An 18,441-nucleotide genomic window follows, 5' to 3' on the forward strand; every position below is an offset into this window, starting at 1 on the left:
CACACACACACACACAATAACCTTCCTCAAAAGATTAATGGCTAATGAACTTAAAATATTGCCTACAAGGGTTGTAACACTGCCATATATAGCTTAATTCACATGAAGGAGAAATAATGGAGATAAAAAATATAAACAGACAGATGTACTGGAAATGAGAAAGCCAGAAAGATGTCAGTACCTGTATTAAGCGAGGTCTGTGCTTGAAGTTAATTGTTATTGATTTATTCCTTCACTATGAGGCCTCCCCAGCGCTGAAACACAATTAGCCTACAAATAAGATCACGCCACCACAGATAAGGAGTTACGATACTACATTTTGCCATACTCTTTCCTTCCCTCTCTTTCTTCGCTACTGAAGTCTCTCTCTCTCTCTCTCTCTCTCTCTCTCTCTCTCTCAATCCTTTCAATCCGATGACGCATTTTGTTTTAGTCTCGCTCCTTCTTGACGTTATAATTATTCAGATCAGGGGAGACTTTCTGACCTTGAGTTACAGAAAAAGTCCTCGTTAACCTTTTTACTTCGAGAGACCTTCCCTAAAACTGAACAAAATCGTCTGGTAGCGAAAAAATAAGCAAATAATGATTCATGGAGGTGAACGGGTTACATCCTCTAGGGTATTTTAACTTAGGAAAAATTTCTCTAGTACTAAGGGAGTTAATGAAGCCTTTATATAACCCTTCAGAAAATCTTGAAAAAAATCGTGTGGAAAGCAAATCTATCTATCTATCTATATACCTAGGCTGCTTCCCCCAAGGAAAGGGAGGTAGCCGAGACAGGACGACTCACTCTCCATTTACTCATCCATTCAAACACATTCATTCGCATCTTGAATGTGGAAAGCAAATATAAAATAAAATAGACGTAGCCGTACTGAAAGGGTTAAGACTGTGAATGACCTCTATTATGCGCTCAGAACCACGAACGTACTACAGCGAGATCAATAAATAGCGCCCCACCTGAATCATGTAGCTATCTTAGGTGTTGCAAGACCGGCTCAGTCTTCTGGTGTGGGTGTGGCAGTGGGATTAGGGAAGGAGTAAATACTGCAGGACTGACACTGATAAAAGAGTTCTGGTGTTGGCATGACGGTGAGAGTTGGGAATGAATACATGATGTGCAGGGTTGACACTGATAAAAGTCTGTTCGTGTGGGCATGAGACTGGCAGTGGGATATAGGGATGAATAAAATTAAGTGCAGGACTGACACTGATAAAAGTCTGCTGGTGTGGGCATGAGAGTGGCAGTGGGATTTGGGAATGAATAAAATGATGTGCAGGACTGACACTGATAAAAGTCTGCTGGTGTGGGCATGAGAGTGGCAGTGGGATTTGGGAATGAATAAATAATGCAGGACTGACACTGATAAAAGTCTGCTGGTGTGGGCATGAGACTGGCAGTGGGATTTGGAAATGAATAAATAATGCAGGACTGACATTGATAAAAGTCTGCTGGTGTGGGCATGAGAGGCAGTGGGATCTGGGAATGAACAAATAGGCTAATGCAGGACTAACACTGATTTCCCTGACTGAGCCGACCCCACAACACACGAGAAATAACCTGACAGTGTAAGGTGTTATAGGCCTATATGGACCTGCCTGTAATACGATATGACTAATAAATACTAATATCAGGGCATCGCTGGTGAATTTCCTGGTTTTCAACATGTACAGTACAGTCAATCTTATCACTGATCACCTGGGACTTCCTACATGCTCACCTGACGTAATAAACAGGTAGCCCTTATCTTTTTAACTGCATCACTGTCTTCATGAGTTTCCATGATGATGATGATGATGATTATTAGTTGTTGTAATTATTTTTGTTACTATAGTTGGTGTTGTTGTTGTTCTTACTGTTCTATTCAATAATACCGGTAATAATAATAATAATAATAATAATAAATGTCACACTTCAACCACGTTGTGCCCTCACCCTATCCACCTGACATCCACAACCGCTGCGAACAACCATAATACTAACACATACAACCATTCTGATGCAACCAGGCTATCATTCTAAGCCACCACCATACCTGTTATCGATACCGTACCGTCACTCTAATCTCCAGAATGCCCAACCGCAACAATGGCAGGCTACATAAGAGACATTAACCCTTTCAGTCACAGTTTTTCCTAAGCTGAATAATAACCATTTGCCAGACGTTCTATGACTAAAGAGGTTAATCTTTTTAGCATGACTGTCTTTTTATACCATTATTTCTTTTGCCAGAGGAAATTAATTAGCTTACACGAAACGTTCGGTAGTGATGGGGCTGACACTATCCTTCAACCTGTGAGACTGGTGACCTGCTTATGATATCTGTGCTACTGCCAGACGTGTCATCTACTGCTGGAACAACCCTCGCAGATAAGGGGGTATGACAACCACAATAAGCACAACGCTTATCCCAGTATTTATGACTGAAGTTAACATTACTCAATGTGGCACATGAAGACAAAATATATAATTAAACCGGTTAGGGAAACTGAGGCAGGATACCATATACAACCTACCGGTGCTATAGTTAAGCTTCTTCGTGACTAGGTTACCATTCTAGTGTTAATCTACTGTTAGAGCTCTGCATTCAGTATCGAGAGATGGTAATCTCTGACCAGATTAAAATGGAAAGAGTATAGGCTAATAACATTATCAGAGTTGGCACAGGTACCCACAGACATATATATATATATATATATATATATATATATATATATATATATATATATATATATATATGTGTGTGTGTGTGTGTGTGTGTGTGTGTGTGTGTGTCTATCATTTGGATATTAGCTGTTGTGTGGCATGAACGGCGACTGATGCTTCAGGACAACATAGCCTTTGGAGTTCATACAAGTGGTCTCATAACACCAAGTCTCAGTGGGGGTTTTGGCAGCACAAGAACAACCCAGGAAGTCAACGTTAACTCCTTCAGAACGATTCCACTATTTTTATTGGTATCATTTGTCATTTCCAGACGTATTATTCAGAGTCGGTGGTGGTGGTGGTGGTGATGATGGAAGCCCTCTCGTACTGAAGCAATTCAAAAAACATGGCGGGGTTATACCGTATGGCCTTCACTACTGAGATCCATCCTAACTTGAATAAAATCGCTTGACGGTACCCTGATATGAATGAAACATAGCCTAAGCCAATGTAATGAAGGGGTTAATGCCAAATTCGGTTCCGATAATTCATCCACGAGGAAATTCCATGACCTGGATTTGTTTGGTGTAAGATCACGAACATTAACAGAAACAGTCGCTCTCTCTCTCTCTCTCTCTCTCTCTCTCTCTCGTTCTTCTTCTTCCTTTCCTCCACCTCTTCCTTGCACGCCTTTTCCTCCTCCTCCTACACCTCTTCACTTCATCATCATTTTCTTCTTAGTCTTTGTTTCCTCCTCCTCCTCCTTCTTCCACTACATAGGATGCGTGTCAGTGTTGGTGTTGGCATGGCAGGTAACAACAACATACAAGTAGATTCAGTCCCTTACAACTCAATGACCCCGACGCAACCAACTCTCGCTTCAAGGTCAACATCACCACCTTAAGAGATACCGGTTGATAATTTCGGGATAATAAAATGTGCTGAATACTTGCAGGCGATTTCTCCTGTGTTGCGGGGTTTATTTCCTATCCCACTGCCACACCCGCGCCCACACCAGCAGACTGAGCGTTACCGGTATCAATTTCTATCCTGCATGATTAATTACCTATCCCACTGCCGCACCCACGCCCACATCAGCAGAATGAGTGCTATCAATGTCCATCATGCATAACTTATTACCTACCTCACTGCCACACCCATGCCCACACCAGCAGACTAAGCGCTATCGATGTCTATCCTGCATGATTCCTTTCCTAGCCCACTACCAAACCCACGCCCACACCAGCAGACTAAGCCGTCCCCGCAACACGGAAGATAGTCAAATGAGTTTCTAGTGAAGCGCTATTTACGAATTACCCTCTAGACATACCTGGTACTGTCTGGTTAAACCAACTTAAATTATCCTAGTTCTTTTTGCTATATTCTCTAAAAAATAATGCAGGCCTATCTACGATACGGTAAATACTGCAAAGTGAATAACTCTAAGGAAAACGATGACAGGCAAAGTGGGGTTCAAAGAAGAGAGGATTAACACCATTATCAAAACAATTCACCTTTGCTTACAAAGGAACAATTATCTATCTTTGCCAAGCCATGCCGAGCTAGTACTAAGGTAAAAATAAATCACTGTGGCCTTTTCCTTTGATGTACTTTAACCAAAATAATCTCATCCTTCAATCAATACGAACACGTACACAAGTTTTCATCAGTATCTTTTCTGTAAGTCCCCCCCTCTCTCTCTCTCTCATCACCCCCCCAAAAAATAATAATACCAGTAATAATGATAATAATAAAACATAACCCCCGTCTACCTTCATGGCGGATGTACTATTTCTCTAAAACCTTAACAAGTGGAAGGGAAGAGGGTCTGGCAGGAGATAAGAGGCGCGGGGGGGGGGGTGTAGGCTATCTGTGGGACCTTGGGTGGCTATTAAAAAAAAAAAAAAAAAAAAAAAAAAAACGCTCCTTCCCTTTGCGTGCCAGAGGGATGGTCTCTTCAAACATGGCAGCCACGACATTATAAAGTCACACTAACTCCTTCAGCACAGTGACGTACTTTTTACATTACGGTATTCTTTCTCTCTCTACACTATGTTGAACTGGCTGAGGAGAGACATTTTCGAACGGGATGAGTTGAGTGTAGCCTAAATTAACCACTTCACGACTGGACATCTTCCTTAAGTTGCATGCATCGTGCGGCGGAAGCCTGGTAAAAACAAATATATTTAATACAAAGGCGTCACCGCATTCCAGAAGTAAATATGCCATTCACGACACTGCTAAAATGGGTGGAGATCCTGGTAGCAACCCCTTCAGCCCGGGGATAATTTAGCAAAGTTGAAGAAAGTCGCCTTACATTAATGTATGACTCAACACAGGCCAAATGCCTATTTATAATCTGTTTTTCAGTCAAGAGACATATTTCCAAAGTTGAATATACGGTAAGTCTTCTCATTTTCGCAGGAACAAAAGCACCAGTAACATTTAGTCTATGATTCGCTAGTCATAACAGAGCTCAAATTAAATGGGTGGATATCTAAGCAACAACCCATTCAACCCAGGGACGATTTTCTAAGGCTGAGTGAAGCTGCTCGGTCCGGCTAATAATAATAATAATAATAATAATACCGGTAATCAGGATTCTTCCCAAAAGCCATTCTTTCAACTACCGTAGGATTTCACTAGCGCTTGACACTTTAAAAATAAAAATAATAAAGAAAACTAAATCATTCATATACAAATAATACCGGTATACAGCTAAAAATATTAGACATTTATGAGATGCTGCTAACAACACATCTCAACCATAGTGGGTACAGATGTTATGTAACCCCTTCACTTCGATAACGTCTTTTCGTCTAAACAAACTACCACCAATCTCATTCAACTTAGAATATCCATAATACATCACTTTAACTTGATTGTGATTTTCGCCCTTCTGTAACCTCTTTTCCGCAGCTCAGTGGCAGAATAAGACAATATTACGGTCCTGCATCCCTTCCACACCAGTTTTTCATGACACACTGTTAGCTAACTTCTTATAGCTCAGTATTCAAACTGAACAGAGTATAGTAGCAAAGGTATTCTTGAAACTGTATCTTACCCGTCCAATTCAAAGTCAATTCTAATCTGCTTCAAATCTTCGAGAATTAAAAAAAAAAAAAAAAAATCAACCTCCATGGGTTATCTTCAGCCAAGGAACGTCTTTCCAAAGCTGATCAACATACATCTATCTTTTGCAAGAACTTTTATAAATTCGTCTCCGGACTGAAGGAGAAAAAATAGTAAACAAACCCAACTGGAAAGGTGAAGTCTGGAGGTGGGGAAGGTCATGGGGCAGGGTGTGGTGGGGGTGGGGCTGTGGGGTGTTGTGGTGCGGGGAGGGGGGGAGGTGGCATAGCGGTATCCCGTGCTGGCGTTTTTTATGGTTGTGCGGGAACTGCTGAAGATACTACGCCATATTCGGCTGGTGAAGGAGAAGGTACAAAATGGGAGAGAGGAGAACCTGAGACGAAGAAAGGAGCTATCGTGTGGAAGGGCGGGATGATCTGAAAGATGGGGACTGAGAAAGGAGTGGGGGAGAGGAGGTAAAAACGTGATATAAAGAGAGGGAAGATAAGCAGCTGAATATCTTGGTAGGAACGGGTTGCAGCCAAACAATATACGCCCACAGAATAAAGAATTTGAGTAAGAAAACAACAGATGAAAAATCAAATGAATTCGTGACGCTGTATTAAAAAAAAAAAAAAAATCAAGTCGTCATATGGAAAAATACATACGATAGGCCACCATAATATAAAGTACCTTAGCTACGAAATTCTTGGTCTGGATACGCCTTACGCTCAATGCCAAAAAGTAAAAAGTCAAAGGACAAAACACCCCCCCCACATAGGCGTAACTGGAGTGTGGTGTCAGGGGTGTGGAGGGGGTGTGGGGTGGAGTACTGTGGACTCAAGTGTGGAGTGGTGTGGATAGTCCTTCAGTCCGGCGTACAGCTAGCCTACTTAAAGGTGCACTGGGGTTGAGACGCCCTACAGGACAGACAGTTTGGGTTCCTTTAGTGTCAGAGGGTCGTTCTCAGCACATTAAAATCGTCTGGTGGCTGCGAGAATGAACCAAAAATACCATTGTAGTAGCCAAGGGGTTGAACTTATTAATAAAGTTCTTCATAACCCCTTCACTGCGTTTATCTTTACTAGGTTGAATGTAACTTGGTGAGAAAATATGATGATGATGATAATAATAATAATAATAATAATAATAATAATAATAATACCGGTACCGGTAATAATAATAATTCCTGCCCTGTAGGGAATAATTTTGTAATATTCGAACTTCACTATGGGGGTTTCCAATCAAGTCCAATCTCTCTGTTACGGTGAAGTTAATTTTAGTCTTCGTAGTTCCTGATGATTAAACTTTACACAGAAAAGGTCTCTCGTATTAAGAGCCACACTACTGGATGATGAAGGCTATTATCTCACCCCTCCAGTCTTGAGAAGCCTCTCCTTAACTAAATAAAACTGTCTGGAAAAGCAAGAATAAAATTAAATAAAAGTCTTCTGAATGGGTTAAAGGTGCACTGGGACTGGAAGGCACTGGCAGACCGTTTTGGCGTGCTATTTCAGTGTACGGTAGCAAGGAAGGTCTATGATTAACCCCTTGAATCCCTCATGATCACTTAGCACGGACACCACCAAACGATATTACTCAGTTTGTGGACGACTTTTTCAACTGGAGACGTTACATACACTCTTCATTAACATCTTCACTATACAGGTCTCTCTTAAACCGAATAAAAAAGTAACGTGCGTCGCTGGGTCCTATGACTGGCCCTTTGAAATATTACAAAATTTTTACTTATTCCGAGCACCACCAGACGATTATACAGTATCCACATTGGGAGACATTTTTCAACTGTATTTCAGATATATTTTACTTAGCTTAGGGGAGACCTTTTATAGTGACAGGGTAAGCAACGATCTCCCGTTAATTCCTTTAGCTTTAGCAAGTCTTACCTATCCTAAATTATTCTTGTTACCGTACCACCAATCCACTTTCTCAGGGGAGATCTTGTAGGGAGTTACAGAGGTGAGAGAGGCCAGTGAGGAAGTGCAAATGGAGGTGTGAGAGAAGTGTAAACGCAAGGGAAACGGTAAATGAGACTGAGAGGAAAGCAGCAAATGAATGTACCGGTATGTGTGAACGACGGTAAAGGGTGGGCCTACAGTACATGTGTGAAAAAACAGAAAATGAAAGAGTGGAAGAAGGAAAGAAGCAAATTAAAGTGTGACGGAGGAAAACAGTAAATGAAAGAATGCGAGGACAACAATTAACGAGTGACATTACAGAAAACGATAGTGTGAAAGACGGAAAGCAATAAATAAGAGAAAAAACGAAGAAAACAGTAAATGGGAGAAAGAATGAACATAGTAAATGAAACTGCCAAAGGAAAGCAATGGCTGAATGAAAGAATAAAGCAGTATAGGAGAAAGAAGGAAAACTGTATGAGTGAAAGAAGGAAAACAGTGTGCCTAAATGTCTGAATGAAAATAGGTCTAAATGTGAAAGACGGAAAACAAAAGTCCTAAATATGTAAAAGAAGAAAAACAGAAGGTCTAAAAGTGTGAAAGGAAAATAGGCTAACATGTGTGAAAGATGAAAAGCTGGCCTACCATTACGAGAAAGAAAACAGTACATGTGCGGAAGGAAGAAGACAGAAACTGTGTAGGAAAGAACAGAGTACAGTAAGTATGAGAAGGAAACAGTAGGTGTATTTAAAAATTTGAAAAACAAAAAAAAGTGAAAAAAGGAACACACTAAGTAGAACGTGAAAGAAAAGTACGTGAGTTTGAAAGAAGGAACCCCGTAAGCCTAATTGATAATGACTGAATCGAGGAAGCACAGGCCTATACAAATATAAATTAAGGAATCGTATTAAACTGTGAAATAGCAAATGACACAGTAGAGGAGTCGACTGCTCATCTGCAAGACCACAGTTCGATCCCAAGCTGTGGCAGGGAAGTTTATGTCTGTATTTAGTTATGTCCCAGACTTCGTTAAAAAGTATCAAATGATCCACACACATGCACCCTATACACATTTTTTTAAACATCCCTCCTAATACTATCGCACGATTCCAAAATGACGTAACCCAAGTACGTTCCAGTTCCAGTATGGACGACTGGCTCTTACAACACATGCATTGATAATTAGCCTTTTGTGATCTTGATGTGAAGAAGTGTGAAGCCATCAATTGAACCGTGAAGGCAGAGAGGAACTGGAATTTAGTGAAGACTGAATAAACAGAGACTAAGTCAATGGAAATGAGGAAGAACGATGTATAATAAAACTTGTGCTGGGAAGATTATGAAATTGAAGTGAAACATAAGCAACAGCTGATAATTAGATGCAAGGGACGACAGAGCACCGGAGGATGGGAGCGAGGAAAAAAAGTTAAAGATATACAGAAGAGGAGCTGTAGGCTACGAGAAATAATGGAAATGAAAAACTGCCTGAAATAGGAACGGAGAATACAAAAACTGAACATTCTAAAGGACACACACACACACACACACTTGTACACCTATAAGTTTACTAACACTTCAGAAGGCAGGTGGTTGAGAATGACGTCTTCACGCAGTGGTATCAATACCAGTACTCGTGTACATATATATATATATATATATATATATATATATATATATATATATCCCGGTATATACTGTCAGGTGACGGAATTGTCCGGTTACATAAACAAACGTCCCTCAAATCCCACCTTATCCCCCCAAAGGAGGCATGAAAACTAACGAGGGTCAGCATCATCCTGTAGTCCACCGGGTTCACGTTCAAATAAGTCTGGTAAATAACAACAAAAGGCATGTAGCAGTAATATTATATCGATGTACGGCCGTTTCCCTTAGAGGGTTTTTGAAGTTATTCAATAATAATCATCATAATAACAATAATCATCATCATCATCAAATCCACAGCTTCTTCCTGTGCATTCGGAGGAAACTTAGAAAGTGCACACAAAACCTGCGATATACTGTATGTGCCGATTTCACTGAAATCCGTGTTTATCGTTTTTATTTCTGGGGGGGCAGCTGACCCCCCCCACAGGAATCACTGGGGACGTCACGATTTCAAAATACTGCATTATGGATGACAGTCCATTGTACAACATGTACAAAGTTAACAAACCCAAATCTGCCGTCCTTTCGTTATTCTAATGATTTTTTAATTTGGTAAAAGGGGTTGACCCCCCTAAAAACATGACTGAAAAATTATATGTAGTGAGTGGAAGACCTTTGGAGTAACCAGACGAACTCACCTGGGAAGTTTTATTCAAATATTTTCCCTATATCTGATCGTTATTTTAGGAAGGGAGTTTACCCCTAAGAGTCACGGAGAAGGGAGGAGTAACGCTCCCGAAATACTGCATTACGGATAAGAGTCCATTGTACAACACGTACTTAAATATTAAAGCGATATTTACCCTCCTTCCCCCTAATTTGTATCCTGTATAAGTTTTGGAGGGAGGCTGACCCCTCCTAAAAATGATGGTGGAAATATTTTTTATAGTGGAAGGCATTATCAAGGAACCAGACGACCTGACCTTAGATGCTTCGTTGTAATACATGTGTTCACTTTCCCATAATTCTGATCTTTTTTATTTATTTATCTATTTTGAGAGGAGGGCTGATCCTTCCAAGAATCACTTGGAGATCACGCTCCCCAAATATCGCACTAAGGATGAGAATTCATTGTACAACATGAACTAAGATATCAACGCCATATCTGCCCTCCTTTTACTACTGAGAATACTTACTGCGCGAGGGGGCTGACCCCTTAAGAATCATGGCTCAAAAATTGTACGGGTATGTAGATGAAGACCTTCCCAGTAACCAGACGAACTCACCAGGCAAGTTTTATTCTGATCCGACGAACAGCCTTTGGGGAGTTAAATCACTGATACAGACACGCAGACTGGATCTCGCGCAACTGTATGGAAGTTGCTGAGAATAATACCATCATGCCTCACAGGACTGATGATAAAGTTAGAAACAGAGGAAAGAGGGTGTCGGCTGGAGGGACGGTGCGCTACAGCATAAGTCATCAATAAGAGGAAAGTTAAAGGGGTAGGCATACTCGAGTTGCAACAGGCTGTGTGTGTGTGTGTTGGGTGGTGATACGGTGTTGTGCGGTTACGTGTTGTGTTGCGTTATGCTGTGCTATGGTATGATGCTGCATGTGTGGTGGTGTGTTGTGGCGAGCTGTGTTGCGCTGTGACATCGGGTTAGTGGTGGTGGTGGTGGTGGTGGGATGATGTGGGTCACGTATTATGGCGGTCTGTATTATGGTGGTGATGTTAGTGTGTTGTTATTTACGGTGGAGAAGGAGAAATGGAGTGGTGGGGGTGGAGGGGGTGTGGACTTTGCCCCTACAGTTCTTACGTGACACACACCCTTCCACACACACACACACACACACACACACACACACATTCTCTCTTCCCTCCTTCCTTCTGTTCTTCCACTAAGATCTCAGTCTTCTTGTAGGCTCTTGTCAACTTCCTTCGTGGTAAAATATTAACGTCTTGAATATGGATCGTAAATTTTAATAACAAGCACATTCATATTACATTTTCTTTTACGATACTTTAAATAGCAGACATCAGAGTTTCCCAGTTTCGTTATTACCACATGCGATAAAGCCATTACTACCAATAATGGCTTCCACAGACCTATTAACAGGTATCTGAAGTGGAGCATACTCGGCTACCACCAATAAAGGCTGATTATATTAACCTAATGACTTCCCATTTATCATAAACATACAAAAGGAATATGTATGTTAGGCTTATTATTGTTATTATTTTTTTTAACGAGCAAATAACTAATGTATATTAACTTTTGCAACTCACATCCTCGGTGGGGATGTCGTAGCACTCGGCGATCTTCTGGTACAGTTCCTTGACATTCGTGAATCCGGATATAATGCCCGTGGGAGAGCCGTGCGCCTGCTGACAGTGGAACACCAGTTTTGGCCGAGTTACTGGGGCGCCCCCCTCGCTATGACCGTTTGCTGGCGACTTGGAGGGTGGGTGATGGTGACTGGGGTGGTGATCGTCCATGCCATTACTACCGTCATCACGTTTTTTCTGTTTAAATAGCGGCATCTTTGGACTGGCTCACGGTTTCTGGAAATAACTGACGATTCCAAAACGTTGCTGAGCGTTTATTTGCCGCGCTGAGCACACATGCACTACTCTCACTCCACGACAATTATGCTTATATTAACTTTTATTATCAATTATTGCTGCACTATACTATGGTAAAGGAATTATTTGGTAGCGGCGGCGTCACTCCTCCCCACCGGGAAGCCTCACTCTAACTGGGTGTAGGGCGGAGTTCCGGTGAGGTGTTCCCTACGGTCATGCGGTTCCAATACTTTTCGCTCGCACTCCAGACGGAGCTTTTCCCTTCTGTGTCGAATTATCCTTATCTGATACTTAAAAGAGTGATATAGACCTTCGACATATCCCTCAAATTGTACTCTGTTTGCATTTCACAAAAGTAAGCTTATAGTTATGTTCAAAGCGAATTTGGCGAAGACAATAAGTTTTTACAAGTCTGCAAGATGTGAAAACTGAAGCGTTGTTCACTGGCAGCCCGAATGTCATGTGTGTTGTGTGCGGCAGCTGCGGTGAGACACTCTTTCCTCCTGCCGCAGCTCCACTTTACTCCTTCGTACCTCCTCCAACAATTATTAATCCCGTTCGAGAAGTGTTGCAATATAACGCTGAATAATTACTCTATAGTGGAACGAACACAAATAACAGCAAGAGGCGCTTGTTACGATGGAAAATCCCGTTCTCTTAATTTCGGCTGCGGTCAACGTCATTACAGGCAATTATATTCGTTGTTAGGTGTAAATTTCGGTAGGCTGTATACCTGTGTAAGTGTGTCACGGGGGAGATGGGACGCTGTTACCCCTGCGCTGCTCTTTTATCTTATCCTTATCTTCGTATATCAGCGTTCTGGTGTTACATACCTGTTATTAAAAAGTCTGGGAGACAGATGTTTGAGTTACGTATCGTGGTGTCATTAACAGGGATGTGGTATTTCAGTCCCATTACTTAGCAGTGCAAATTAATCGCTGGAAATGTACATAAATAAACACAATCCATTAACCACTTCACTGCAGTTTTTTTTTTTTTTTTTAACTGCTCTTTCTACTACCAACGATTTTATCCAGCTTAGGAAGTGCCTCAGGAAGGGTAATCGTAAGCTCTGTAGGTCTCTCATAAGCTGAATGAAGCAGTATGAATAATATAGACATCATCGTGGGGAAAGGCTGAGTAAGTTTGTGAACAAGAATTTTTGCTGATATCTGTACCAACATGTAGCATCACTTATAAGCAGGTAATTCAGATATATATGCAGCCGGTAAAAACAATATCATGTCACGTTTATCAAAAGTGTCACTGATTTATATTCCATTACTTTATTTGTTTATTTATCTATATATTTCTAATTTGGTTGCGTTGTATTCTAGTGTTATTAGGAATGTTATGGCGCATTTACTCTAAACTGACACAGATCTTTGACACCTTTCAGTTCAATTGATGGTCAGAAACTGCTGGAAAATTTTGGAGAGCTGATTTTACTGGTAACCAAGGAGACTCATTCCTACCCACGTAACTAAGGTTCATAGAATTTCGTGCATCCACGACTTAGCATTCAAGTTGAGAGTATGGCCCATTTCCGTCAGATGATAATAAATGGACTATAATATTACACAAGGCTGGGTTCAAGGGTGGCATATCATTAGCCTACAGTATATACTCCGTCGCACAGCACTGTCAAGGCCTGAGCAGCGTTAGTGGGTCTGTCAATCTGGCCGGCTGACCCCTAAGGCATTTCTAAGATTGCACGAGTCACTACCTTCATTCTAGATTGGTAATAAGCCATTGTCCACGATGTCTTGAGTAATATTTGGTCTATTTTATATCCACTTAGCTGTATCTCTGTGTATCTATCAGTCTGTCTATCTGTCTGTATCTAAGTATGTCCACAGTATATCTTTGTGTGGTGGTGGCAACCATCATCCACTCACTTGATGTAATGCTGCCTACTTCTTCCTTAGCCTTTATCATTCTTTTTCTGTGCCTGCCCTCCTCTCTTCCTATTTCTCCCATCCTTCCCGTCACTTCTTATTGCTTTTCTTTCCTTTACAGGTGGCTTTACATTGAGTGACAAGTCAAATGATTTCCTGTAAGCCAAGAAACCATTTACAACGCTGGGTGGTAACCATATAACCAAACCATACGTGCTCCCTACGTGTCAACAAGTGGGTTGGTGGAGGGTTAGTGCCCCTCCCAGTAAAACAAATAACTCAAAGTCAAATGGCCACCCCTTACGGGATTATGGCGTCTGGATATAGACAGATAGATAGATATCTTTGTGTGTGTGTGTGTGTGTGTGTGTGTGTGTGTGTATGTGTGTGTGGTTACCTTATATCTCCAACTATTCCTTCCTGGCAAATTCTCCCTACCTCATCACTCTCTCCATACACAACTGCAGCCAAACCACCACTCATGTACCCGCGTCTCGGCACCCCTCCATCTGCATTGCTTCCTCGGGCTGCATTCACCACAAACCCTTCAAGAATCATCACCATTTCTCCAGCAAGGTATTAATTGGCTATCAGGTGGGTTGTTAGTGCCATTCCCTTCCAGCAGAATAAGAATCCGTATCTATCCATTCTCACTATCAACCCAGAAGACTCAATTATTTCATCCTCTTCCTCCTCCTCCTCTTCCTCCTCCTCCTCCATCATCATCAGTATCATCATTATCCTCCTCATCCTTCTCCCTCTCATCTTTCGCCTCCTTCACATCATCATCATTATCATCATCATCATTATTATCCCCCTCATCCTTATCCTCCTTCTGCTCCTCCTCCTCCTCATCGTCATTATCCTCCTCCTCCTTTTCTTCCTCCTCCTCCTCCTCATCATCATCATCATCATCATCATCATAATCCTCCTCTTCATCATCATCATCATCATCATCATTATCCTCCTCTTCATCATCATCATCATCAACATCATCAGCATCATCATTATCCTCCTCCTCCTTATAATCCTCATCATCACCCAGAGTTGCCAATACAAGATCAACCCCTTCAGCCCTGCGACGTGTTCACTGACTTCCTTCTACAGCCTCCAGTCGATTTTATTCAGCTCTAGAGACACCTGTTTTGTGATGGAGTAAGTGAACGCGGCATCTAATTTATCCACTTCGAAAAAAAAAATAAAATAAAAAAAGCTGACAAACGGTCCATAAAAAAAAAAAAGCTAACTAAAATTGTCCATAAATATCGAACCAAATATAAAGGCAAACAAAAACGGTCCACAGATTTCGAGAAAATAAAAATGCTGACTAAAATGGCTCATAAATATCGAAAAAAATAAAATATCTTACTAAAACGGTCCATAAATGCCGAGAAAATAAAGACTGAATAAAACGGTCCACGGATATAATATATATATATATATATATATATATATATATATATATATATATATATATATATATATATATATATAAAGGATGACTAAAACGATCCATAAATATCGAGAAAAATAAAAAATCTTACTAAAACGGTCCATAGATATCGAAAAAAAAAATAAAAAAAATAAAAAGGCTGACTAATTCTCCCCAGAAAAAGAAGAATAAAGTAACGGAATAATTTATCGGACTGAAGGGATTAATGGGTGGGTGGGTGGGGTTCAGGAGATACGCAGACTAACGAGAAATCCCCTAAGGCTTCTTTTCGCAGGATGAACAAGAGACACGGTAAGAATCTGCCCTTTACATTCTATATCCTTCTTAGTAAAGCAAAACTGTATGATAATCTTCCTTTCGTAGGTAAGATTTGTTTATAGAAGAAGAAAGACGAGGGAAGATTCTGCACACTCCTTATCCTTCCTTGGAAAACAAATTACAGTTACGAAAGAAAATTGATCGTATGTTTGTGTATCCGGGCTCTAAGTTGTAAGTAGATGTGATGTGCGTAAGTCATCAAAGTATTCGTAAATCCCCTTATCATTTTTTTTTTTTTTTCAGTCTCAGTGTTCCTATCTCGCCTTCTCACAGTTATCATATCAAGCAAGACTTCAGTATATCCGGAATTTACGTTAAAGGAAGAAAATAAGAGATAAGTCACCTGGTAGAAATGTCCGTCTTGGGGGGAGGGCGGCTTGACATTTATTCTGTCCACTTGAGCCTGACCTAGACTTACCCTCTCCTTGAATGCTGGGCTGTAGAAAGAGATCAGCACTACATTATGGTGCTAGTCATGAAGAAGTGCTATGGATGTAGAGTCGTAGTATGGTGCTGAGCGAAATAAGCTACAAAAGGACGAAAAGCACTGAGTTCGGGTGGACAAATGTTGATTAACTGCTTCACTCTGAGCTGTAAAAAAAATTAAAATAAATCGTGTGGAGAGAGAGAGAGTGTGTGTGTGTGTGGGTGTGTGTGTGCCTTCTTCACTCTGCTACACACTATTTATTCATCCACACATCCCCTGTCACTTTGGATGTCACCCTACTCTTTACAAACTATGCTTTCCTTTTTTTTTTTTTTTATTCAAAAAATCGCCAACTCTCCATCATCAATCCTGACCCGTAAAAATATGCTAATAGTTGAATATGCTGCCAACCTGGTCACGAAGAAGTGCTTTATGAAGGTAGTAGAGCCTTAGTATTGCCTTATTCTGATCGAGCCACGGAAAATGAGCTACAAATGTACGAAAAATTTACACCAAGTTAAGGTGGACGAATTTTGAAGTCTGTGCTTTCTGTTTGACTCTTAATCACTATACTCCGCTCCAACTAGGGAAAAATTACTCTCTCCATCTTCATTTCCGAGTTGTAGCAATAAATTAACACTAGAATATAATGGTAGAAAGGATGGCGAGCCGTATTACAGTCTCACTCTGCCACTGAGCTACGGGAAGTTAATAATTTGCAAAAGGACAAAAATCTCTTACTAGTTAATATGAACAGAGAATAGTCGTCCATACACCTAATCTGGCCTGACCTGCAGCATTCAGCCAACGCATTACACAGTGGTAACATGTTTTCTGAAGTGGTTTATTCTGAGCAGTGCACCTCAGTACCTCTTGTAATGTTAATGCAAACTCTGTCGATATTATAATTATATAAATCACATACGAGAAACCGTTCATGAGGTGTAATATGTTAAAAATCGCCAAGGAAGAAGTGCTACGAAGCATCTGGTACCTTGAGCTCATTACAGTCACCTCTACTTTTGTAAAAATTAGGGTACCGTCCCAGTCTTTCCATTCGCTGCTGCATTTCCACTCGTTGTCTCCCAGTCATCACATCGTTCACAGCCTTCGTTCCTGCCATCGATATATTTTCATACACATTATTTCTTCCTATCAACCACCCAAACCAGCCGTTCTAACAACAGATCTCTCATTTTCATTCATCAGCCTTACTTTAACGAGCGTCCCGTCTACCCACTTTTCTCTTGCATACACTCTCTTCTTGATGTTTATAAAAATTAAAGCCTCTTTTCATACCTACTTCTTGTTTTTAGAGAATTTCTTACTTATTTTCCTTCCTAGCTCTTCATTATCCCCATTTATATTTATTTATTTATTGCCAAACTTTGTTTAATCAACCATGAACTCCGTATTAACCTTCTGAGCACTAGAAATGAGGGACTGAGTAGGTGATTGGCTGAGTGACTGATTAATTTATTGGGTGAGTGTAAGATGGATGGAAAGGCAGAGGGATAGGATGAGGGAGGGGGACAGGATGAGAAAGAGGAAGTGACAGAGACAAATAGGTAAGAGAGAAAAGATAAATGGAAATCATACTATATATATATTTATTTTTTTCAAGAAGACTACCCAGAGGTATCTGAGTACAGTATTTTATGCCTGTGTGCGTATTTGCATATATGTTTCTTACATATTCTAGCATAAGAGTGTGAGGACTATGTGTTTTTCTGCTGTATTTGTACGCTTTTTCTCATGTACTATCATGCTTACTGCGTTTATAAATACACCCAGTGTTATCAGTGTTGTCCCACGTAACCTTGGCATCAATGTATCCTTTAGCTGTCACGTACCTTTCTTCCTTGGCCTTTAGCAACAACGTTCTCCAGTGTTGGGGCTTATACTGACTGGTAAAAAAAAAAAAGAGTGTTTTTTTAAAAAAGTGTTGCAACTTTGAAGCCTTACTATTCACGAAATTGATCTTGTAGTGTAGTGTATGATAGAGAGAGGGGGGAGAGAGAAAAAGAAAATCGTTCCGGTATAGACATTTTAAGGGAGACTAAGACAGAACCGTCATGTAACTTTGTCCAGTTAACTTGGTCTAAAATTGCCATCTCTCCATCTTGAATGAAGTAACAAGAGATCAACATTGCAATATAATACAAGACACGAAGAGGTGCTACTGGAAGGATGCAGAGCCGTAGTACTTTCTTATTCTGCCCATGAGTGACGGGGGAAAAAAAAAAATCATGTTAAGATGGATGATAGCTTCACCACCCGTTGTCCTAGTTTCTTCTACCAGACCTTCATCGATTTATTTGTCAGTCTGTCTACCCAAGTGCAAACTGAGTACTTTGAATCTGAGGCTAATTCTGCTTAGAGGCTCTTTGAAATACATACATACATCGTCATACAACATACATACTACATCCATACAGTATATACATAACTACATACAATAGCCATGCATACTTACATACATTCATACATACATACAACTGTATATACATAAAT

The 18,441-nt window shown here is 40.6% G+C and overlaps 1 protein-coding gene across 1 annotated transcript in view; it reads right to left on the reverse strand.

The window, feature by feature from the left end:
* The window catches only part of kermit (PDZ domain-containing protein GIPC-like protein kermit), a 101,913-nt gene extending 89,933 nt beyond the window's left edge, over nt 1-11,980 (reverse strand). The window contains exon 1 of the mRNA XM_080268808.1: nt 11,535-11,980. Within this exon, the coding sequence (XP_080124934.1) occupies nt 11,535-11,789 (255 nt within the window). The 5' untranslated portion in view covers nt 11,790-11,980. The remainder of the gene's footprint in view (nt 1-11,534) is intronic.
* Nucleotides 11,981-18,441: the final 6,461 nt, after the last annotated feature.

The sequence above is a fragment of the Coenobita brevimanus genome, chromosome 29, assembly GCF_032717465.1.
Source record: "Coenobita brevimanus isolate Jiangsu-jjx chromosome 29, ASM3271746v2, whole genome shotgun sequence".
NCBI lineage: Eukaryota > Metazoa > Arthropoda > Malacostraca > Decapoda > Coenobitidae > Coenobita > Coenobita brevimanus.